Source organism: Elgaria multicarinata, chromosome 8 (genome assembly GCF_023053635.1).
Source record: "Elgaria multicarinata webbii isolate HBS135686 ecotype San Diego chromosome 8, rElgMul1.1.pri, whole genome shotgun sequence".
NCBI lineage: Eukaryota > Metazoa > Chordata > Lepidosauria > Squamata > Anguidae > Elgaria > Elgaria multicarinata.
In genome coordinates, this window is record NC_086178.1 from 8,898,693 (window position 1) to 8,924,040 (window position 25,348).

General features: G+C 44.9%; 1 protein-coding gene across 1 annotated transcript in view; it reads left to right on the forward strand.

Annotated features, from left to right (window-relative positions):
* The window catches only part of LOC134402408 (cytochrome P450 2J1-like), a 49,742-nt gene that overhangs the window by 18,771 nt on the left and 5,623 nt on the right, over positions 1–25,348 (forward strand). The window contains exons 3-6 of the mRNA XM_063131838.1: positions 3,195–3,344; positions 6,157–6,317; positions 8,971–9,147; positions 17,098–17,239. Of these exons, the coding sequence (XP_062987908.1) occupies positions 3,195–3,344; positions 6,157–6,317; positions 8,971–9,147; positions 17,098–17,239 (630 nt within the window). The remainder of the gene's footprint in view (positions 1–3,194; positions 3,345–6,156; positions 6,318–8,970; positions 9,148–17,097; positions 17,240–25,348) is intronic.

The following is a 25,348-nucleotide window of genomic DNA, read 5'->3' on the forward strand; positions in this document are numbered from 1 at the left end:
TAACTTTCTCCTACAGAAAGTGGTGGAAGGAACTAGAGGATCGGCAATCCTTGACTTGTTATTGACCAATAGGGATGACTTAGTGGATAAAGTGGCAGTTACGGGAACTCTGGGGGAAAGTGACCACGTCATACTTGAATTCTTGATTATGAAGGAGACAAAAGTCGAGCGTAGCCATACACGTACTCTGGATTTTAGGAAAGCTGATTTTAATAAACTCAGAACTATAAAAAGGTCCCGTGGCAAGGGAGCCTAAAGAGAAAAGGAGTGCAGGATGGGTGGGAGTATCTAAAAAATGAAATTTTAAAGGCACAGTTACAAACAATTCCAACAAGGAGAAAAGATAGAAGACAACAGAGGAAACCAATGTGGCTCCACAAAAAGCTTATTGATGAACTGAAAACAAAAAGGGATACATATAGGAAGTGGAAGGAAGGCCAGGCTACAAAAGAAGAGTACAGACAAGTGGCGCAGAAGTGCCGAAATGGCGTCAGGAAGGCTAAAGCTGTGAATGAGCTGAGATTAGTGAGGGATGCTAAAAGCAATAAAAAGGCTTTCTTCAGATACGTGAGTAGTAAAAGACAGAGGAAAGAAATGGTGGTTCAACTGCTTAATGAGGATGGCAAATTGATAACAGATGACAAAGAAAAGGCTGAAGTGCTCAATTCCTACTTTGCCTCGGTCTTCTCCCAAAAGCGGGTCTATGACCCCCCTGGAAAAAGTGAAGCAGAAGTTGAGGGGGCAGGATTGCAGTTTGAGATTGATAAATAAATGGTCAAAGAACACCTAATTTCCTTGAATGAGTTCAAATCTCCAGGGCCCGATGAACTGCATCCAAGAGTAATGAAGGAGCTAGCGGAAGAACTCTCAGAACCTTTGTCTATTATCTTTGCAAAATCATGGAAGACGGGTGAGGTGCCGGATGACTGGAGGAGGGCTAACGTTGTCCCTATCTTCAAAAAGGGCAAAAAGGAAGAACCTGGGAACTACAGACCAGTCAGTCTGACATCCATCCCTGGGAAAATTCTGGAGCAGATTATAAAGAAGTCAATCTGTAAACACCTTGAAATCAATGCAGTGATTACTAGAAGCCAACATGGATTTGTCAGGAACAAATCCTGTCAGACTAATTTGATCTCATTTTTTGATAGGATAACCTCCCTTGTGGACTGTGGGAATGCTGTGGACGTCATATATCTTGACTTCAGCAAAGCTTTTGACAAAGTACCACATGACATTCTGATTAACAAACTAGCTAAAAGTGGGCTAGATGGAACAACGATTAGGTGGATCCACAGTTGGCTACAGAATCGGACTCAAAGAGTACTTATCAATGGAACCTTCTCAAACTGGGGAGAGGCAACGAGTGGGGTGCCGCAGGGCTCAGTCCTGGGCCCAGTGCTCTTCAACATTTTTATTAATGATTTAGACGAGGAGGTGCAGGGAACGCTGATCAAATCTGCAGATGACACAAAATTGGGTGGGATAGCTAATACCCTGGAAGACAGAAACAAACTTCAAAGTGATCTTGATAGGCTGGAGTGATGGGCTGAAAACAACAGAATGAAATTTAATAGGGATAAATGCCAAGTTCTACATTTAGGGAATAGAAACCAAATGCACAGTTACAAGATGGGGGACACTTGGCTCAGCAATACTACAAACGAGAAAGATCTTGGAATTGTTGTAGATCACAAGCTGAATATGAGCCAACAGTGCGATATGGCTGCAAGAAAGGCAAATGCTATTTTGGGCTGCATTAATAGAAGTATAGCTTCCAAATCACGTGAGGTACTGGTTCCTCTCTATTCGGCCCTGGTTAGGCCTCATCTAGAGTATTGCGTCCAGTTCTGGGCTCCACAATTCAAGAAGGATGCAGACAAGCTGGAGCGTGTTCAGAAGAGGGCAACCAGGATGATCAGAGGTCTAGAAACAAAGCCCTATGAAGAGAGACTGAAAGAACTGGGCATGTTTAGCCTGGAGAAGAGAAGATTGAGGGGAGACATGATAGCACTCTTCAAATACTTAAAAGGTTGTCACACAGAGGAGGGCCAGGATCTCTTCTCGATCCTCCCAGAGTGCAGGACACGGAATAACGGGCTCAAGTTAAAGGAAGCCAGATTCCGGCTGGACATCAGGAAAAACTTCCTGACTCTTAGAGCAGTGCGACAATGGAATCAGCTACCTAGGGAGGTTGTGGGCTCTCCCACACTAGAGGCATTCAAGAGGCAGCTGGACAACCATCTGTCAGGGATGCTTTAGGGTGGATTCCTGCATTGAGCAGGGGGTTGGACTCGATGGCCTTGTAGGCCCCTTCCAACTCTGCTATTCTATGATTCTATGATTCTATGAGAGGACCTTGCTGGCAAAATGTCTTCAGGCAGAGATGGTGTCTCAGGAGAGCAGGAGGGTGTGAGATTATGGTGGAGTTTCAAGCAGGCAACATAACCCAACACCAGTGAGCTTAATGCAGAGGTCTGTCAAGAGGAGATTTCAAGGAAAGGAATCACATTAGAAGACAGAAGAAGCAGAAAGAGGAAGAGGAAGACTGATGCACAGCCTTGATTTCTGGCTGTGTGGGATTGCGTAAGGTGGAGTTTAGGGGAGAAACCTGAGCGCTCATTAGCCTGGGGAAGACTCTCTTACATATTACAAAAAGTAACCAAGCCTATTTTAAACAATCTCAGCCTATTATTCATAAATTGACACACCTACCCCTGTGTAAATCATTCCTTTAATTTGTATAATAATTTTCTTAATTTTAAAAATGTCTCTCTAGTTGTAAGTATCAATCACATGCCTACACCATAGAAACTGGGAAGCTGAATTTGTATAAGCAAAAGAGTTTTAACATTAGTTGAACTTTTTATAAGCACCATTCCTTTACTGTGAGATTTACTATGGAGCTTTATTAAAACTGTGGCAGGGAGGTCCATAGATGGAAGTCTCAAAGTTTTGGAATGGATACGCAAGTTGTTCTGCTGAAGAAGCAGGCAGTGTTGTCAGTGGTATCAGTAACTGTTCTAGATGGATCCTGCCTCAGCAATACCGTTCTTAGGTGCTAAAAGAATGGGCTGCCTTTGGATGCACGGGCCTGATTTCCAGCATATGTATACTTTTCTAGGCTGGCAACCTCATGATTTTAACATGCAGTTTGTGAGTAACAATTTCTCATTGTTTCTTGATGGCTTCAGGTCTTGTAGATTCAAAAGGTCACACCTGGAAGCAGCAGAGACGGTTTGCTGTAGTGACTCTGCGGAAGCTGGGACTGGGGAAGAAAGGCATGGAGCACCAAATACAAGAGGAGGCCCAGCAGCTGGTGGAGACTTTTGCACGTGCAAAGGGTATGTAATGCTAGGAAATGATGCCGACATGTGTCCCAATGTGCAGAAATCTTTTCGTGATCTGTATATCCAAGATCCTTCTCGTTTGTAGTATTTCTGTGCTACAGTGAGCACATTTTGGAAACCAAAAAGGAGGACAACATGGCTGCCCCCAAGGTTGTGTGCCTACCAACATGTTCATCACCCAAAGGGGCGTGCCCACCCAAAAATGGCCTTGGTCACATGTCTGATTTCACAGCACACAATTAAGACAAACCTGTTCTACATAACATCTTAATGTTAAAATCATTAGAATGAAGAACAAGTGAAGAACATTCAGTGTATCTGAAATTTACTTCACTCATTCTTACTTTTGTAGCTTTTGCTGTACTTTGAAGCTTTTGCTATACTCTGTGTGATACAGTCTCCCCTTCCCTCAAATGTCTTTTCTGACTGCAAGTCCTTTTCTGGATGACCATAGTCTCACCTTTCCTAACATTTAATACTCTTTCCCCATCCCCTTTCTCATATCCATTATCACACATTCAGCATACTGCTACCACTGCACAAATGAAGCAGTTGACAAGTACAGAAAAATCTAGTACAACAAACCAATAATGAAGCATTCAGAAAGAGTATAAACTATTATTACCCTGCAAACATTAGCAATGGAACAAACAGGACTAAAGACTAGCACCTCTTAGCTTGTTTCAACTTCAACAAGACATAACAGTCAAAAACAACCAAGAAAAACACACCTGCCTCATTGACATAGCAATATCTACTGACAAAAATGTTGCAGAAAAGGAAGAGGACAAAAGAGAAAAATATAAACCACTGGCTATGGAAGTTAAAGAACTATAGCAACAGGAAAAAGTTACAATTATTCTAGGGATGTGCTCCGCTTCTAATCGGACTGGAGAAGCAGGAGCAGAGTGGGGGGCTTCGCCTGTCCTTAAGGTGGAGGTGAAGAGGATTCGGGGGCCGGCGGAGCGTGGCGAAGAGGATCGAGGTGAAGGCGGATCCTTCGCCTTGATCCGGAGCTCCGCCGGAAAGGTAAGTGGGGTTTATCGGGCCCTGCAGCTGTCGCTGTCGCCCATGTGGCGACGGCGGCAGGGCCCGGTAACCCCCCGCCCCGCCCTCCTCTCCCTTACCTGCCTCCGTCCGCGGTCCGTCGGCGTCTTCAATTGAGCCCGCGGTTCCACCAGGAAGTCTGGGCCGCTTGGTCCTTTACCGGGCTCAGCCGCTGGGACTGCCTTGAGTCTTGGTGTGCGTATGTATCCCTGGATAAGCTTTCATGGTGGTGAGTTTGAGATTTTTAACGTGCAAATTGACGGAGCTATGGAAAGGGGTGTGAATGGGATGCCCGGTTTTCATAAATTCCCCAAAAATCAGGGGATGATGGGACTGCCTTGAGTCTTGGCGTGCGTGTGCACCCCTGGATAAGCTTTCATGGTGGTGAGTTTGAGATTTTTAACGTGCAAATTGACGGAGCTATGGAAAGGGGTGTGAATGGGGTGCCCGGTTTTCATAAATTCCCCAAAAATCAGGGGATGATGGGACTGCCTTGAGTCTCAGTGTGCATATGTATCCCTGGATAAGCTTTCATGGTGGTGAGTTTGAGATTTTTAACGTGCAAATTGATGGAGCTATGGAAAGGGGTGTGAATGGGATGCCCGGTTTTCATAAATTCTCCAAAAATCAGGGGATGATGGGATTGCCTTGAGTCTTGGCGTGCGTGTGTATACCTCCATGAGGTGTCATGGTGCCAAACTTGAGGTTTCTAACTTTCACAGAAAAAAAGTTGTTTACTTTTTTAGCTTAATGCAAGCCTATGGGGGGGGGAAACGGAGCTCCAATCCGGATCCGGAGCTCCGAGCGGAGCGGTGTGGACATAGGCGGAGCGGGGGCGGGGCGGAGCAGCCCGATCCGCAAATCGTGGATCTGGAAGTGAAGCGGAGAGGGGGTCCGTGCACACCCCTAAATTATTCCATTAGTCACATCACTCACCAGCATCACATTATTATTTTTTTACAGAAAACCTTCAGAAATTAGGCCTACCAAAATACATGCACCCCAACATCCAGAAAGCAGTTATACTTAAAACAGGAAATTTCTGAATGAGTAAAAGACAGCATGACTTGGCAAAGCCCATCATGTTCATCTAGAAAAACCACCACAAGCAAGAAAAGAGAGATAGATGATGATGATGATGATGATGATGATGATGATGATGATGATGATAGCAACCCTTTTAATTTTTTAAAAGGTTTTTTAAAAGGATGAACAATTATCAGCCATTGTTACAAAATATACATCATGCCAATTATATCAAACGAATTGGAAAGGAAGGTCTACTGGTCTAAAATGCATTATTTAATAGGAATACCACCTCTAAATCATCCCCCACCCAACTCACAGAAAACTACAGCCCCCCCACACTGCAAACATGCACATGTATCCATTCGTAGTCAAACAACCAGGCATCACATTCAGACATCAATACACTCACACACTGCCAGCACACGTGCGTGCATACACACACACACACACACACACACACACAAATAGAAGAGGAGGCCCAGCAGCTGGTGGAGACTTTTGCACGTGCAAAGGGTATGTAATGCTAGGAAATGATGCCGACATGTGTCCCAAGGTGCAGAAATCTTTTTGTGCTCTGTTTACTGGAATGCAATTTCACACATGTTACTTGATTTCTAATGCAAAAATTGATTGCCAAAAATCCCAATTGCTTCCTATGCACCACCATGAAATCCCACTCTGGGTATTAATAGGAGATGCTGGATTAATATTAATATGCCTCCATTTTCAGGGCAGCCACTTGACCCTTCCTTGCCCATCACCAATGCAGTCTCCAATGTGATTTGCGCTGTGACTTTTGGACACCGGTTTTCTCTTGAAGATGAAAAATTCCAGAAACTAGTTGAAGCTGCTGATGTTGGCTTCAAATTTGCATTCACCATCTTTCATGTTGTGAGTAGGCTTTTTCTTTCTTACTGACTTAGGCCTCAGCTAGACCTATCGTGTCTAGCATGATGGAGGGGTGAGAATCTCATGCTATTTTTATTGTGACATCTCCCCCTCTGTTTACATGTGACGTATGATGGCCTCCAATGAACAGGATATCGCGCCCACCTTTTTTTAAAAAAAGAAGTAGAAGAAGCGCACGAGCGTTGTAATGTTGGAGGTTGGTCTGAACTGATTCAGCCTTCATTATGGGTTTACTTAGGGTGACCATATTTGGGAAACCAAAAAAGAGGACACCTAGTGTGTGTGTGGGGAAGCAGCTTTCTGAGTCCTGCAGAAAGTACGTTATTCCCCCGCCACCTTAAAGAACCCGATTGGAGTGGAGGAGGGGAAAGGATTTCATTCTGCACCACCACCATCCACTCCAATTGGGGCCTTTTCTATCATGTCCACGAATGACCCACTTTCCCCTTTAAGACCTCAATTGGAGCTCGGGGTGGGGGAATGATGTGCCTCAAGAAAGCATGTCATTCCCTCCTGCCATGCTAATGGCAGCCTTAAAGGGGAAGGTGTGTCATTCCAGGACATTATTGAAAATTATAGAAAATCCCCCCTGACACCATGGAAAGAACAAAAACCAGGACAAATCCGGGGAAATCCTGACAGTTGGTCAGCCTAGTTTACTGAACCTCTCCTCCCTGGTTTGCCTGTGGCATCCCATTCTGCAGAGGGTGAGCTGGGATAGAAGGGAGGGAAACCCAATTCAAATGGCGGAAGCAGATCACCTTTGCAGCAGCATCACTGTTGGTGGTGCCTGTGTGACGACCACCCTTCACTGGGTTTTCCCTGGATCACTCTTCTTCTTTCTGGAACCCAAAGGACCCAGCTCAGGTGCTTCCGTCAAGGGTTTGGGATGCTAAAGTCATCCCTGTGGCATGCCTTCTTCTTCTTAGGCCCCACTGCTATACAGATCCACACTCTCGCCCCAAACTTCTTCCTTCCGATGCCACCATCGATCGACCTGTACCCTTTCCCAGGTACTCTAATGACCACACTAGGTGAAAATGAATGTAATTTATTAGCAAGAAGTTAATGCAAGTTCAAAAGCTTAATGGTTTCTCTCAGTTCACAAGCATGTGGTTTTTAACTACAATGCATAATGGTTTCAGAGGGTAAATTCACTTCAGTGTTTCAAATGAAACTTTCTAACTACTCCTACCTACTCTACCCCTTTTAAACTACACTATTCTCCTTCCCATACACTAATCCACCAAAACAACAAAACATGAAGACTCTTCCTATCTCTCTTCCAAATCTCTCTCTCATCAATATCTCATCTCATACCTTCTTTCCTGTCTGCAGCAGCATATATACCACACAGTATTCTGACTCCTCCCCTTCTCTCACACCAATCCAGATGCTCCACTCAAACATCCAATCAGCACTCTCCTTCCATGCAGCACTCACTCATCCTCTATGGCTTCATATTTCCCATTCTGCTACAAACACACAGTGAGTACCTTCTCTGAACTCTGCAAATCTTAATAAACTTTTATATTACACTTAACAATGTAGCCTTATGTAGTAGAACATCACATCATCATCAGCATCATTGTTGTTGGTGCCTGCATTTGGAGTTATGTTCTCTGGCAAACAAAAAGAGAATAAAGAGGGTTTCCCTGTTCAGATGACATCCTAAGACATAGTGGTTAAGCATTCTGCCCTAAACATTATGACTTAACATGTCATGTGAGCCATGAATTAGGGCCTTGCTAGACCTACCTGATAATCCGTGTGGGAGGAGGGGCCAGGCTGCGCTAGAAGTAGCATGTTCGCCATGCCCATCCCTGCTCACCATGCCCGTCCCTGCTCACCATGCCTGTCCCCATTCTTCCCCTCTGTCCGCCATGCCCGTTCCTGTTCTTCACCCCGTCTGCAATGCCCATCTCTGTTTGCCATGCCCGTCCTTCATCCCCGCTCACCATGCCCGTCCCCCGTCTGCCATGCCTGTCCCCCATCCGCCATGCCCATCCCCATTCTTCTCCCCCCATCTCTCCTGCCGGGTCTGTTCTTTCCCCCAGCCCCCATCTCCCCCCCTGTGATTTCCCCCTCCCCGGCCCGATGGGCACAGTGCTCCTATGGAATGCTGTGCCCAGTCCGTGGCTTCTCCTGACTACTCACGAGTAAGCAAGCAGCTGGGAAAAGACACGGAAGTCACTAGACTTTCCGCTGCCCCGGCCTCAGCCTGGGGCTGCGGAAAAGCCGGGCCATTAGTGGATCCGCTTATCCCGGGTCTAGCGAGGACTTAGCCCGGCCTGACCCCAGGATTCTCTGTGCATCATCTGGATGCACAGGAGGGAGACCGGGCCTCACACTGGGCTAACTCCTCATCCGGCAACGGCCTTAGTGTGTCCTGTGAACCATTCTTACCATGGTGGCTACATAAGTATGGTTCAAACATGCTCACTAACCCTTTGCTGCAAAAGGGTTAGCTGCTAAGGTAAGCAGCCCCCTCCCCTATACATATCAGTGAACCCTTTCACTTCTCCACCCCAGAATATTCCAGAGGATGATACTGAAGTGCTAATCCAAAGGGGTTGGCTTGTGTTACCCAGCCTCCTCCTTGATGATGTCAAGATTTTGCTTATTTCCCTTCTAGTGGTATGAAATGTTCCCATGGATCATGAAGCGTCTTCCAGGACCTCACAAAAAGGCGTTCTCCGCCTTTGAGTCGGTGCTTTCATTTGCAAGGGAGGAGACAGAGAAGCACAAGGAGCAACAGTCCTTTCACGAGCCACAGGATTTCATAGATTTCTATCTACTTGAGATGTGGAAAGTAAGTCTATACTGTACTTGAAAACTACTCATCCAAGTTCTCTTTATATTTCCTCCTTTGAATATGACTCGTATAAAGTATCATTCCATTTCCTGCTCTGGCTGGACAGCAATATCTCACGAGTCACCAGTAATTTCTTCTACGCCTCAGATAGTCTTTTCATTCTGTTGCCCTCCCGAAAATCACCCATTTTAAAATCAGGTACTAACATGAGTTACAATCCAAACATGAGCGCATCCACTGAAATATCTATAAGGAAAAGAAAAGCAGATATTGTCATAACTGCCAAGTTAATAGGGTTGCTGCTGCTGAGTGGAGACTTTTGCACCAAGAGTTTGCTTCTATACTAAAAATATATATCTCGTATTAGGGCCCATTCCACACAAAAATACACATTGAGAAAACCTAAAAGATCAATCTGTTTAACCCTACCGATAGCGCAAAGTTATTTTTTGATTATAGTTTAATTCCGCATTACTCCATGAAACTTATGTACATGCTCATAGTTTCCACTGATTCATTTTATTATATTTATTTATGCATTATATTATTATTATTTTATTTGTATCCCACATCAATTCAAACAGTATCGAAGAATAAATAATTTCCACGGCAAAAAATGTATTAAATCATTAAAAAATATATGCCAGTTAAAAAAAATGCTATTAAACAACATCTTAATGCAGCTTTAGGCAAGTATTGCCCTCAAATGCTTTGATAGAAAGCAACATTTTAACGTTGTGCTGAAATAAAAGCAGTGTTTGTACCAGTTGAGTTTACAATGGGAGGGCATTCCACAACCCAGATGCCACAACAGCGAAGACCCTCTCCCATATTCCACCATAACGGATGCCTCAAACAGCTAGGATGCAGAGGAAGGCTCCTCCGATGGATCTCAAATCTCCAGCAGGCTCTTCATGTGGAGTAGGCTGCGTCACTTGCTTAAGATCACCAATGGATCCACTGAATTTCATGGTTCTTCAGGAATTTGAACCCATCACTGAACTATCTATATCTAACAATTTAGCCATTATGTCACAATGGTTTTGCTGTATACATGGGAATGTGTGAAAGAGCAATTAATCCAGATTAGCTGATCATGAAAGTATTCAGTAATATCACAGCAGAGCTCAAGAACTGCCACAGATACGCTGGCATGCCTAAATACCGATGAGATTATTGCTGCCTCCTGTTAGAAAGGCAGCTAGCACAAAAAAGACAAAACAGAACAAGTGTTTACAGTCCCACATGCATACAAAGGCTAAACAAAAAAGGAGACCATTGCTTTCTTTAGTCAAGGAAACAAAACAGTTTTACTAAGAAGTATTGCTTGCTTGGGGGTTGCGAAACTTGGGGGGTATCCCAAATACTGCTTTGGGTCGATCCGACCCTCCCCAATCCGCTCCGGAATCGGGTCCGGAGTGAGATCGGAAGGGCTGGATCGAGATTCGGACCCCATTATGACCTCCTTCCTCACTTACTTGCCTCCCCGGCAGATGGTGAAGGCAGGTAAGTGGGGAAGGGGGGACAAAATGGGGGTGAAATAGGTCCCACTCCCCCTTACCTGGCTTCACTGTCCACCACAGCATGGAATGCGGTGGAGGTGGGTGGCGGAGCCAAGTAAGCCTCCCCTCCCATACTAACCTGGTGCTACTGCCGCCGCCACCGCATAGAAAGCGGCTGAGCTGGGACCAAGTAAGCCCCCTCACCCTGTCCCATTACCTACTCATGGACTGTGGTGGTGGCAGTGGAGCCAGGTAAGCCCTCCCCCACTTACCTTTGTCTGTAGCGGTCCGGATGGTGGTTTCAACTGCAGCCCAGGCCTCAAGGCAGAAACAACCCACCTGTTTCCGCCTTGAGGCTTGGGCCTCAATTGAAGCTGCCGCCTGGACCACGATAGATGCAGGTAAACCCCCTGCCCCTGCCCCCTTATCTGGCTCCACTGCCATCACCACATGGACTGTGGCAGTGGAGCCGGGTAAGCCCTCCTCCCTCCAACTTACCTGCATCTATTTCAGTCCGGGTGGCGGCTTGAACTAAGGACCGCGGACGGACGCAGGTAAGGGGGAGGAGGGGGGGTTAGCGGGCCCTGCTGCTGTCGCCGCATGGGCAACAGTGACAGCAGCAGGGCCCGGTAAACCCCACTTACCTTTCCGGCGGAGCTCCGGATCGTGGCGAAGGATCCGCCTTCACCTCGATCCTCTTCACCACGCTCCGCCGGCCCCCCCAATCCTCTTTGCCTCCACCTTAAGGGCAGGCGAAGCCCCCCGCTCCGCTTCTAATTCGCCGGTCCGATTAGAAGCGTAGCACATCCCTAGTGCAGACATGCCCTATGCCTCATAGTTGATTGTTTAGAGATACTTGTACTGACCTATGTGCAGACAGCATCTTCTGCTGCATGGTTTGGCTGTTTTGGCTGAATGAGGCAGTGAGTCACTCTATGGCCTTAGCTAGACCAGGCTTTATCACGGGGGGAAATCCCTGTGTATCCACATGATGCACAGGGGATCCCGGGATCAGGGAGGGATGATCCCTGATCCCTGATCCCTTTGGGCCTGCTTTTTCTGCGGTGCCGGGCTGAGCCCAAGACTGTGGAATGTGTGGCCCGTTGCCACGTTTTGACCTGGCTGTGGCGATTACTCGTGCGGAGCCAGAAGCTGTGCCCATCGGGGTTTTGGTGGAGGGAGTGGGAAAAGTAGTTTAAAAATATATTAAAAAACCTTACCTAGAGCACAACCACTCATGCGCTAACTCCTCTTCAAAAATAAAAAATGTTGGGCACGACGCCTCTCTTCCTGAGGGCATCGCCCCTCACATGTAAATGGAGGAGTAATCTCATGTTAATCACAACGTGAGATCTTCCCTCTTCCATCACGGACTATAAGGTAGGTCTAGCTAAGGCCTATACCTCTTTCTTGAGTGTGAGTGTGTGAGTGTGAGTGTGTGTGTGTGAGTGTGTGTGTATAAGAAAGCTCTTTACTGTGTGTGTTTATTTTTTTCTGTATCTGTGTGCCTTATACTGTGGCAAAACCTGCACTACTGCTTTAGAACGGTTTATAATAGGGGTGTGCACGGACCCCACGCTCCGCTTCACTTCCAAATCCGTGATTTGCGGATCGGGCCGCTTCACTCCACGCCCGCTCCGCCCATTCCCACTCTGCTCCGCTGCGGAGCTCCGGATCCGGATCGGAGCTCCGGTTTTCCCCCCCATAGGCTTGCATTAAGCTAAAAAAGTATACAACTTTTTTTCTATGAAAGTTAGAAACCTCATGTTTGGCACCATGACACCTCATGGAGGTATACACACGCACGCCAAGACTCAAGGCAATCCCATCATCCCCTGAATTTTGGGGAATTTATGAAAATCGGGCACCCCATTCACACCCCTTTCGATAGCTCCGTCAATTTGCATGTTAAAAACCTCAAACTCACCACCATGATAGCTTATCCAGGGATACACACGTACACCCAGACTCAAGGCAGTCCCATCATCCCCTGATTTTTGGGGAATTTGTGAAAATCCAACACCCCATTCACACCCCTTTCGATAGCTTCGTCAATTTGCATGTTAAAAACCTCAAACTCGCCACCATGATAGCTTATCCAGGGACACACACGCTTGCCAAGACTCAAGGCAGTCCCATCATCCCCTGATTTTTGGGGAATTTATGAAAATCCAACACCCCATTCACACCCCTTTCGATAGCTCCGTCAATTTGCACGTTAGAAACCTCAAACTCACCACCATGATAGCTTATCCAGGGATACACACGCACGCCCAGACTCAAGGCAGTCCCATCATCCCCTGTTTTTTGGTGGGGCTTAAACCTGCAGACATCTCAATGGAGCCATTTCAAAGGAAATCCCAACATACCATGAATTGGGGAGTAGAGATAAACCTATGAATCTTTTTCCACACTTGAAAAATGGATTTGGAACTTCCAAAAATCTAACTGAGCGCAGGAAGTACTTCTCCCCTAAGTCAAAGCCAGACACGCACAACATACCTGCGAGGCGGGCATGGGAGGAGAAAGGGAAAGCAGGCAGGCAGCAGACATTTCTGGGGGCATAAGGAAGTGAGCCAAGGATAAGGCAGTAATGCATATAAAATGGAATAAATAAATAAATAAACAAAGGAGGGGTGGAATTAAAAGCAGCAGTGTTGCTGAATAAACAACAAGAAGAACTTTTTTAAAAAGGCTATATCTGTCTTTTACCAGCAATAGGGGGACGTGCCCAGGGGAGGGGGAAGCAGCTGCCAATTTCACTGGTCCTAGTGACCATTCTTTTAAGAAGCAATGCTGTCAGTTCAACTCATGAAAGCCATTGTTCCACCACGAGAGTTCTGAGGAGTAGAGCTCTCACTTCAACTCATGATAGGCATTGCTCCACCGGGTTACTCTCTTTGGAGGGCTCTGATGGCCCTCCAAGTACAGGAGAGAGTGAGGGCACGTCCACATGGGATGCCCTAGTGGAGCTCATCCCCTTGCACCACATCTTTTCAGTTGTTCCCCAAAGTTAGGGTGGGTAGCACTGCTGTGTGTTTCCTATCAGTTAGTATGTTTTCAGGTTATATTAGTGCATTTGGTGGAGCTACTGTTTTAAAAAAAACACTGTGAAAACTCCGTTCAGAGTAGAAAGAGAAGTTTCCCAGAATCCCAAGTTACCCGTTTTGCCTATCCCCTCCTCCAACTTTGGGATCATGTGATCATGACCGGGAGTTGACTCTGCCCCTCAGCCCTTCGGAAAAGGTATTTTTCTCGCCAGTTTTAAAAAAAATTCTAGCACACGAACCGCAACACGCAGAGAGCTGAGAGTAGGCTCAAAATGACCCCCATCCACGACTCTCTAGCACAAGAATTTTCAGAAAGATAGCTTCAAAAACAACACAGTTATCCCCCTTTCTTTTTCGCAATGCAATCCTATGGGTGAAATGTTTCAAGATGGCGATCGGATCGGACCGCGGAAACCGGAGCGCTCCGAAAATGGGCGCTTCTCTTCGCCTTGCTTCTAGGGGTCCGCGGTCCGCTTCTACTCCGCCTCTGGGCAAGGCGGAGCAGGCCAATTCGCTCCTGATTCCATGCTTCTAATGGTGGCGGATCACATGCCTAGTTTATAACTGTAGTGAGAGCTGTTGGGACCCAGGACACACTCCGTATACAGTTTCCAAATGTTTTTTAAGTGTCATATCCTGCTTGGTGTAGATCTGGCCTGTGTTTCTTTTTTAGTTTTTTTTTTTTTTACCATGGAAGTGACATAAGGCTTTAGGTTCCAGGAAAATATGGGAAATGGTTTCCATTAAAATATGTAGTGAAAAATGTTCTTGCATTGTTAATGTACTTTGACCCTAGTGTGTCCTTCCACAAATGTCACGTGCAAGTTCAGTGTTGGTGCACAGTAGAAGACTCACTACCAATGGCTAACCCTGGGGCCCATCATAGCACAGAGACAGTCCTGGCTGTGTTGCTCTGAAGATATTATCATTAGTAGTGGCATTTTGTGTATTTTGGGGTCTACCCTCCCATCCTCCTGTGCACTTGTGAACATAAAGTCACTTGGTTCTCTGCTGGAGCAAGAGAATGTGGGTCTAAAGATGTGCTTTTGTATGGCTGTGTGATTTAACCATTCCTCATTTGCACTTTTAAACTTGAGGTTCATATGCCTGAGTGCTTCCTTTCTTTGTTAGGGCTGCTAGCTGTGGGCGAATCATAGACTGTTCCACCTCTGGTGACCCCTTTGCTCCATGTCCAATGATGCCCTTGGCTCAGACTCTGGTAACCTGTTTTCTGCCCCATCACTCAGATTGACCACCAATCACCATTGTGTGGGCCCTAACCAAACTACGACCAGGCAAGAAAGCCATAGGGTGCAAATGGGTTTTTAAGGTAAAGCAAGGGGCAGGAGGTGAAGTAGAACTCTACAAGGCAAGACTAATTGGCAAAGATGTCTACAGGAGAGTAGAGAAAACTTTGAAGAAATCTTTGCCTGGACATGAACAGTGCTTTTCTACATTGAGAGATAATAGAGGAACTGTATATTAGGGCTGTGCTCTGCTCCATTTCGGATCCCCGAATCTGAAGCGGAGCGGGCCGATTCGGACCTCTGAAGCCCGATTCCTAAGCAGATCAGGGGAGGTCTGCATCGGCACAAAGCAGTTCGAAATGGTCCGAAGCGATTTGAACTGTTCTGAAGCTCCGGACACCGGTAAGTGGAGGGGGAAGCTTACATGGTGCCACCGCCGTAGTCTGTGTGGTAACGGCGGCGGAGCCAGGTAAGGGAGCAGGGGGGAGGGGGCTTACTTGCATCCATAGTAGTCCAGGCGATAGCTTCAACTGTGGCCACTGCCTATTTCCGCTTTGAGGCCTGAGCCTTAGTTGAAGCTAGTGTCTGGACCGCTACAGATGCAGGTCAGTGGGGGAAGGGGACTTTCCTCGCTCCTCCGCCGCAGTCGTGTGGTGATGGTGACAGAGCCAGGTAAGGGTACATGGGGAGGGGGCTAACCTGTGTCTGTTATGGCATGGGTGGCGGCTCAAGTGGCCCAGACTTCCTGGTTGAACCGTGGGCTCAATTGAAGAAGCCGACAGACCGCGGACGGACGCAGGTAAGGCCCCCCTCCCCCTTGGTTCCTTACTGGGCTATGCTGCCATCGCCGTTGGCTTGTACCTTGGAGTGCATGTGTATCCCTGGATAAGCTATCATGGTGGCGAGTTTGAGGTTTCTAACGTGCCAGTTGACGGAGCTATCGAAAGGGGTGTGAATGGGGTGCCTGATTTTCATAAATTCCCCAAAAATCAGGGGATGATGGGACTGCTTTTACTCTGGGCATGCATGTGTATCTCTGGATAAGCTATCATGGTGGTTAGTTTGAGGTTTCTAACGTGCAAATTGACAGAGCTATCGAAAGGGGTGTAAATGGGGTCCCTGATTTTCATAAATTCCCCAAAAATCAGGGGATTAAGGGACTGCCTTGAGTCTCGGCAGGAATGTGTATCCCTGGATTAGCTATCATCGTGGTGAGTTTGAGGTTTCTAACGTGCAAATTGACGGAGCTATTGAAAGGGGTGTGAATGGGGTGCCCGATTTTCATAAATTCCCCAAAAATCAGGGGATGATGGGATTGCCTTGAATCTTGGCTTGCATGTGTATACCTCCATGAGGTGTCATGGTGCCAAACTTGAGCTTTCTAATTTTAACAGAAAAAGAGTTGTATACTTTTTTAGCTTAAAGCAAGCCTATGGGGGGGGGGGAAACGGAGCTCCGATCCGGATCCAGAGCTCTGCAGCGGAGCGGAGCAGACATAGGTGGAGGGGGGGTGGAGCGAAGCGGCCCGATCTGCGAATCATGGATCTGGAAGAGAAGCGGAGCAGGTTGTCCGTGCACACCCCAACTCTGCACCATGCCTTATCCCAGGGATTGCCCTGGGATCATCCCTGTGTGACCACATGACACACAGGGGATCCCGGGGGCAGGAAGGGATAACCAGGATGGCTTTTAGCCTGATTTTTTTCCACAGTGTTGGGATTGTCCCAAGACTATGGGAGGTGTGGGAGGCCATCCCAGTTTCGTCCAGTCTCCTCACAACTAAACGCAAGGAGCCAGGAACCAGGCACAAGGCACATTGGGGATGGGAAAGGGAGTGGGTTCGGGCCTTTTTAAAAAACTTTCTTTTTAGCTGATGTGGAGGTGCGCTCCAGCTCCTTTTCTTTTTTTAAAAAAAATGGTGGGCGCGCCATCCTCCTTTCTCCCTGGACATTGCGCCACATGTGAACTCAGGGGGAGGATCTCATGATCAGCATATTGCACAATCCTCCCCCGTTGTCCTGGAGGTGTAGACATGCCTGTAATTGGCTGCTAGGAAAATAAGTGTGCCACAGAAGGTAAGGAAGTGCTGAGGAACAGCCTATAATTAATTTTCAATTGAATTTTACCTTTCTCCATTTTCAACTTTAGAGAAGGAATGAACCCAACTCTACCTATGATGAAGAGAACTTGGTTCATTCTATTCACGACTTCTTTATTGCGGGAACAGAGACAACTGCAACTTCTCTGAGATGGGCACTTCTCCTCCTTACAAATCATCCAGATATCCAAGGTCAGAGAGATGGGATCAAGGGACACTCTTGATCCCTATCATGTCATTCTTTTAAGGTTTTATTCCTATCAAATGATGCGTGAAGATGAGGAAGCTTGTAAACAGCTGGGATTATTTAGCTTGGAAAAAAAGGATGTTAAGCGTAGGCATGATAGAAGTTAGGGGTGTGCACGGACCCCCCGCTTTGCTTCACTTCCAGATCCGTGATTTGCAGTTCGGGCCGCTTCGCCCCGCCCCCGCTCCACCCATGTCCGCTCCGCTCCGCTCCGCGCAGAGCTCCGGATCCGGATCGGAGCTCCGTTTTCCCCCCCATAGGGTTGCATTGAAAGCTAAAAAAGTATACAACTTTTTCTCTGTTCAAGTCAGAAACCTCACGTTTGGCACCATGACACCTCATGGACGTATACAAACGCACGCCAAATTTCAAGGGAATCCCATCATCCCCTTATTTTTGAGGAATTTATGAAAATCCAACACCCCATTCACACCCCTTTCCATAGCTCCATCAATTTGCACGTTAAAAACCTCAAACTCGCCACCATGACAGCTTATCCAGGGACACACACGCATGCCCAGACTCAAGGCAGTCCCATCATCCCCTGATTTTTGGCGGGGCTCTAACCTCTAAGGCACAACCCATAACCCTAATTCACACCCCTTTCGATAGCTCCATCAATTTGCACGTTCCTTTTTATATATATATATATATATATATATATATATATATATATATATATTTCTACAATACTTAAACCTACACATTTACATTCTCACATAAAAAAAACAACAACAACATACTACATAATGTTGAAATGTTGAATACATAATATCTTATCTTAATAACATAATAAAGATTAACATACAAGTGCACCCCCCACCTCGGGATCTCATTCCTGATTCCAGAATCTCATACTTTCTTCTGCTGGCGGTTTCCCACTACCTTTAGAAAACACAAATATTAGGAACTGTTTCCAAATTCCTTCAAAATCATTTGATTTAGCTATACCTCTTCTCCATTTAATATTACTTGTCAATTTATCATTAATAGCTATATCCCATACTTCTTTATACCATTCTTCAATACAATATTCCCCTTGAATCTTCCAGTTCCTAGCTACAATCAATCTTGCTGCAGTCAACAAATTCGTTATCAGTTCCTTAATTTCCTTTTTACATTTAAAATCTTCTTCAAATAGTGACAGCAATGCAACTTTTGGTGTTCGTTCTATCTTCATTTCCACAATTTCTTCAATCTCCAAAAACACCATCTTCCACAATTTTTGTACATATTTGCATTCCCACCACATATGCAAATACGTTCCTTTAACCCCACAACCTCTCCAACAATTTTCTGATTGCTGATTGTTTATCTTATTCAATCTAACCGGAGTTAGGTACCACCTCCATACAATTTTAAAATAATTCTCTTTTATTCTTACTGACATATTTCTCAACACTCTTTGTTTCCATAATCCCTCCCAACCCTGTTGTCCTATTTGTACCTTCAAATTTGTCTCCCAAACCATTTTACCCGAATTATCCACCGTCCCTTTCTCCACCAATATTCTATATATTTCACTCATCAACCCTTTTAACACTGTTCTTTTCTCCCTTTCATTTTCTTTTTTAACTATTAATTCCTCAAACTTCTTCTTCCAAACCATGATAAATTTAACCTTTTATATTTCTCCAATTTTGCTAAAATCTCTTTTTTTAACACATTTAAATCCTCTTTCTCTAAACTCTCTAACTTCTGCGTAATTTATTCCCAAATATCTAATCTGATTCTTAACTCTCAATTCTCTTCCCTTTTCTTCCCAATCCTTCTCTTCCTTTTTAGTATAATTAAACAACATCATTTCTGATTTAGACCATTTTATTCTTAACCCCGTGATATCCTCAAATTCTCTCAGTTGCTGTTTAATTCTCCCCACCTTCTCTTTTGGATTTTTTATCGTCAACAACATGTCATCTGCAAACATATTCAATCTAATTTCTTTCCTACTACCTATTCCTTCAATCTCCTCATCTTCTCGTATTGCATTCACCAATAATTCCATTACCATTACAAATAGGACTGGTGAGAGCGGACATCCTTGCCTTGTCCCTCTGGCTAGTCGTACCTTATCTGTCACACCATCATTCACTACCACTAAGGCTGTATTTTGAGAGTATAACTGATCTATTATAGCTTTAAATTTATTTCCAAAACCCCATTTTATTTAAAACCATCTTTAAAGCTTGCCAGCTCAAACAATCAAAAGCCTTAAAAATATCCAGTGCCAGAATTCCCGCTTTAACCCTAGACTTATTTATCACCTGTATTACATTTAATACTCTTCCCACTAAATTAGACATCTGTCTACCTGCCACAAATCCACATTGGTCCTCTCCTATGTTTCCTCTATAAATTTATTCAACCGCCTTGCTAAAATAGTTGAAAAAATCTTAGCATCTTGGTTTATTAATGAAATAGGTCTATATGAATCAGGGACAGTCAAATCTTTATCTGGTTTTGGTATTAAAATTATTAATGAATGTTCCCATGATTCTGGTGTTGTTTCCCCTTCCAATATGCAATTATACAAATTCAATAATTTTGGTACTAAAATTCTTTTAAAAACCTTATAATATTCTGGACCTAGACCATCTACCCCTGGTGATTTACCCGGCTTCAAATTCTCAATTACTTCTTCTACTTCTCCTTGAGTTATTACCTTTTCCATCAACTCTTTATGCTCTATTTTTATTCTCTTCTTTATATACTTTTCTATATAATCTTCCGACTTTTGTTTTTGAGTATCCTTTCCCTTATACAATTCTTGATAAAACTCCTGAAAAATCTTAACTTTATCCTTCATTGTATGACAATACTTCTCTTGTTTATCCTTCAGAATCCCTATCCCATTCCTGGCTTTTTCTTTTTGTGTGAGTCTGGCAAGCAATCTAGAATTTCTATTACTGTTTTCAAAATACTCCCTTTTCATATATATTAAATTTTTTTGAACCTCCTCTAAATTTAAATTTTCTAATTGTTTTTTCTTTGCTTGTATTTCTATTAATTTATACTTATTTTTAAATTGCCAATAATCTTTCTCCATTTTCTTAATCTCTTCCTCCAATTGTTCCTGCTCTGCTACTTGTTGCCTCCTTAAATTACACATTTCTCTGATACATATCCCTCTTGATACTGCCTTCATGGTATCCTAAACTACTGCCCTTGACGTTCTTCCCTTCTCATTAATTTCCCAAGACTCTTTCAATTCTCTTTGCATTTTTTCTACCACCTTATTATACTTCAAAAGTTTTGTGTTTAGTTTCCACCTAAACGCTTCTTTATAATTCTTTTTAACTGTAAACTCTAAACTTAACAATGCATGGTCTGTTACCTTTATTACCCCCATTTCCATTTTACATACCTTACTTGCAAACTCTTTTGAAACCATTATATAATCTATTCTAGAGTATGTCTGATGAACTGAGGAGTAATAAGAAAATCCTGAATTCGATCCATTCAGTAAACGCCAACAATCTACATAATCTTTTTCTTTTACTAATTTATTTAATATAGTAATATTATTTCTTTTTTCCACATTTGTGGGGTTTGATCTATCTACTCTATTATCCATTACCATATTAAAATCCCCAGCTAAAATAAGATATCCTTCCCTAAACTCCTCTATTTCATTAAATAAATCCATAAAAAACTCTCTGTGTCTCTCATTAGGGGCATAAACATTAACTAATGCATATTGTTCATTTTCAATTTGCCCCTTTATCATACGATATCTACCATTATCCTCCTTTTTTACAGTTTTCAATATGAATCCACTTTTTTTAAAAATCAAAATTGCTACTCCATTTTTTTTGACGTCCCTAATGACTTTTCATAATAAACTAACCACTTTGTCCGAATTTCATTTACACCGTCAAATTTTTGGTGTGTTTCTTGCATCATAATAATATCAGATCTTTCTTTATTTAACATTTGTTCTATTCTCCTCCTTTTCACGACTGCCCCCAGACCTTTAACATTAAGCGTTGATACTTTAATTTTCTTATTCATATTCACCCTTTTGATTTTCCTTCTGGTCCTGTGTGCTCTGCAACTCATAAACATACACAACAACAACAAAAATAAACCCTGAACCCCCCTTCACCCTCCCTCCCAACCTATTAATCCCCCCCAAACCCCCTTCCCCCCCACTACCTTCCCCCCCATATCCCCGTGAGTCTACCACTCCGGCCATTATCTAACTTAGGGGAAGGGGGGGAGGTGGAGCCCCACCCTAGCGGCAAGATCTCTATATTTAACTGCTTAACATATTATTATCTCATAAACCATTCCCCATTTAATCCCGTCCCAGACGGCCCTGGTTTGGCTCCATTCCCAGCTCCAGCTCCAAGACTTGCATCCTTAAATAACCCCAAACTCTTCAGCAGCTCCTTACCCTGCTCCAACGAGGTTACTCTGTGTTGGCCCCCAGCATAGGAAAACTTTAAAAAAACAGGGTAACCCCAAGAATATCTCACTGTATTTTTTGTTAACGTTTCAGTTATTTGCTTAACGCTGCGTCTCCGCTGGAGTGTTTGCTGACAAAGATCGTTGAATACTTGCACTGCTTTGCCTTTATATTTAATCATGACCATAGACCTCAATTTCTTCATCACTTGCTCTTTTTTGTAGTAACTGCCAAATCTCACAAGAATGTCTCTGGTTGATCCTCTATAATTTGCTCCTCCCACTCTATGGATCCTTTCAATATCACAGTCTTTTATATCCAAATCTGGCATCATATCATTGAACCACTTCAAAACTATTTTTCTCAACTCCTCTGCTGGCTCTTCAACAAATTGTTTAATTCGTACATTACAACGCCGATCCTGATCTTGAGCTGGATCAATTTTAGATCTTGATCTTGAAATTTCACCTCACACCTTTTTTCAAAGACATCCTGTTTTTTCACAAGTGCTTTTACTTCCACATCCAGCTTCTTTATATCTCTGTCATTCTGCGCGACCTTATCTGCAAACACCCCCATCCTTGCTGCTGCATTTTTTTCATTAACATCCATCTTCTTGCTCAATGTTGCAGTGCTGTCCAGAATCAGCTTCTTCAATTCCTCCAATGCAGTTGAAATTGGCACCGTGCCAGATCCCTCCGCCATCTCAACAAATCCGTTACTTTTGCTTCCACTACTTTGTGAGTCTTTTTCTACACACACTTTCTAAAGACGGGCCAAATTATGATTAGAAGGATGAACTCTTTGCCAGGAAGCCTTCCCCCCCCCCTTTTTTTTTTTTTCAATTTTCTAACGTTCGGCATGGATCTATTTTTAACTCTCAGTCAATGTCCAGTTTACAGTCCACACCGTCTCTCTTTCTACGCAGATAAACACTTTATTCTTTGGTGCTTTTTAAAGGGTGAATTTACTGCCAATTAAACCTTTCTCTCAGATTAGGAGTATATAAATCACCACTTTATCAGACTAGAAGACAGGAGAGCTCTAACATTCCAAAGTTAGTTTCGTTTTCTTACTCCCCCCTCCTTCCGTCTGTTTACAGCCAGAGAACGGGCTGCTTTCCTCCTCCTTATTCTGAGTCTGCTTCCGAAAAACAGGATTTTCACCCTCTCTTAACAATCATAATCATCTTCCTTCATTTTCATTAACGACCCATGCATTTTAAAATGAGATAATTAGCTTTTCAGATCCCCCCGATCGGGAGCCCTTAAGGAGAAACCTTACCCGCCATGGCGTCCGCTCCGCCCCCCAATTTGCATGTTACAAACCACAAGCTTGGCACCATGATAGCTTATCCATGTGTCCACATGGATGCCAAGTTTCAAGGCAATCCCATCATCCCCTGATTTTTGGGGAATTTTTGAAAATTGGGCACCCCATTCACACCCCTTTCGATAGCTCCGTCAATTTGCATGTTAGAAACCTCAAACTCGGCACCATGAAAGCTAATCCATGTGTCCACATGGACGCCCAGACCCAAGGCAATCCCATCATCCCCTGATTTTTGGTGCGGCTTAACTCACCCCAAATTGTCCCATTCTACAACTATGTCAATTTGCACGTTAGAAACCTCAATCTTGGCACCATGATAGCTTACCCATGTGTCCCCATGGACACCAAGTTTCAAGACAATCCCATCATCCCCTGATGTTAGGGGAAGTTTTGAAAATTGGACACTCCAGTATGTCTGGGATTTTTAAGTTGCAATGCAGACAGCTCAATGGAGCCAGTTGAAAGGAAATCCCAACATGCCATGAGATAACCCTAAATCTTCTTCCACACTTGAAAAATGGATTTTTGAACTTGATAAAGTGAGCACAGGAAGGACTTCTCCCCTGAGTCAAAGCAAGACACATACACCATCCCTGCGAGGCGGGAAGGGGAGAAGGGAGGGAAGGCAGGCAGGCAGGCAGGCAGCATGCATTGTAGTGCCGCAAGGATGGCTTGAGCACTAACGCATAGCAAATCAACCCATAAGCGGGCGCAAGGAGCAAGTGAGGCAAAGATGGCTGGTTGTTTCTTTCTAAGCCAGCAGTTACGCATTGAGGGGCACAGAGGAGGACGACTGGGAGCAAGCGTGCCGGAGAGTGCTGGGCACGAACCGCAAAGCCCATCTCCCAGGCACCAGGCGGGAAGAGAGGCAGGCAGAGCAGGCGAGGAGTCAGTCCTGGCAGATGCCCCACCACAGCAGCACCCCGGGGGAGGCGGGCAGACAGGCAGGTAGGCAGGCAGGCAGGCAGGCAGGCTGCGGGCATTTCTGGTGGCACAAGGAAGTGAGGCAAGGATGGCTGGTTTCTAAGCCAGCACTGCAGTTAGTCACACATTGCAAACGCAAACCATCCCAGCGAGTCGGTCACCGAGGTAGACAGGTTAGCAGAGGGGCAGGCAGAGCGACATGTCATAGATCTAGTATTGGGGAGGAGTCAGTCCTGGCAATTGCCCCACCACAGTAGCACTCTGGGTGGGCATTGGAAAATGCCATCTTGTGGGTCCATACTTCCCCCACCCCATGTCCTGCAGGGTTGCCTGCCTAACCCTTGTGGGGATGGGAGATGGAGAGCTTAGAGTGGCAGTGCCAGCAGCAGCCTTCGGCATTCCCCTGGAACCAGTCACCTTGCCCGCCTCTTTCCCCAGCAAGATCGCCTGGTGCTGCCTCTGAAGATGCATCTTCATGCTGCTGGTTCCATAATGCCCTGTAGATGAACCCCTGCTTAGGGTGAGTTTGCAGTGGCGACAGACAGCAAAGCGGGGATCCGCTCCCAACTCAAAGTGGTCTCACACTATACTTGTCTTTTGCTTCCGTGGTGACACCATCAATTGCCCGCCTGAGCTCTCTGGTGTTGCCACAGAAACAGGGGTTGCAGCAGAAGAGGTGTGGGATGAGACTGGGGAGAGAGCCTTGGCCTGCTGCTGCTCCTCCTCAGCACCCACCGCTGCCTCCTCCTCCTCCTGCCCCTCCACTGTGCTGAGAAGAACCTCGTCTAGGAGGTCTGGAGACAGGTCCATCAGTGGGCTCATGGGCTCAAACGATAATGAAGGAGTTGGGGATACTCCTCCTCCTCTTCTAATGACACTGCTGCCACGTGCCTCTTGCAAAGGGGCACTTTTCCCATTCCCACCCTCAAAAAGAGAACGCTGGGCACAAGTTGCAGAAGAGAGTGCCTCTGCCTGCTGCTTGTCCTGCTTCTGTTGTGGAGCAGCCAGCCAGGGAGTTGCCCGTTTGATTTTCACAGCAGGAGAGGCAGCCTGCTGCTTACTGCTGGTAGCCTGAGCCTTGCTGCTTTCAGCACGCCTGCTCCCTCTTCTCATGATGATATAATACTACTAATATCTACTACTACTAATATGTATAAGAATAAAATACTAATACTAATAATAATATATATATGAATATACTAATATACTACTAAGAATATGTATAAGAAAATAATAATATGTTTAAGAATATTACTAAATGTAGGGAAATGGGACAAGAAGTGTGTGTATGCTTTCCCCAAACAGGATTTGAATGAAATGCTCAATCTGTGGCTGTTGCACTTCACAAACAGTGCCCTGCACAGCACACAGCACACTCATACAGTCACAC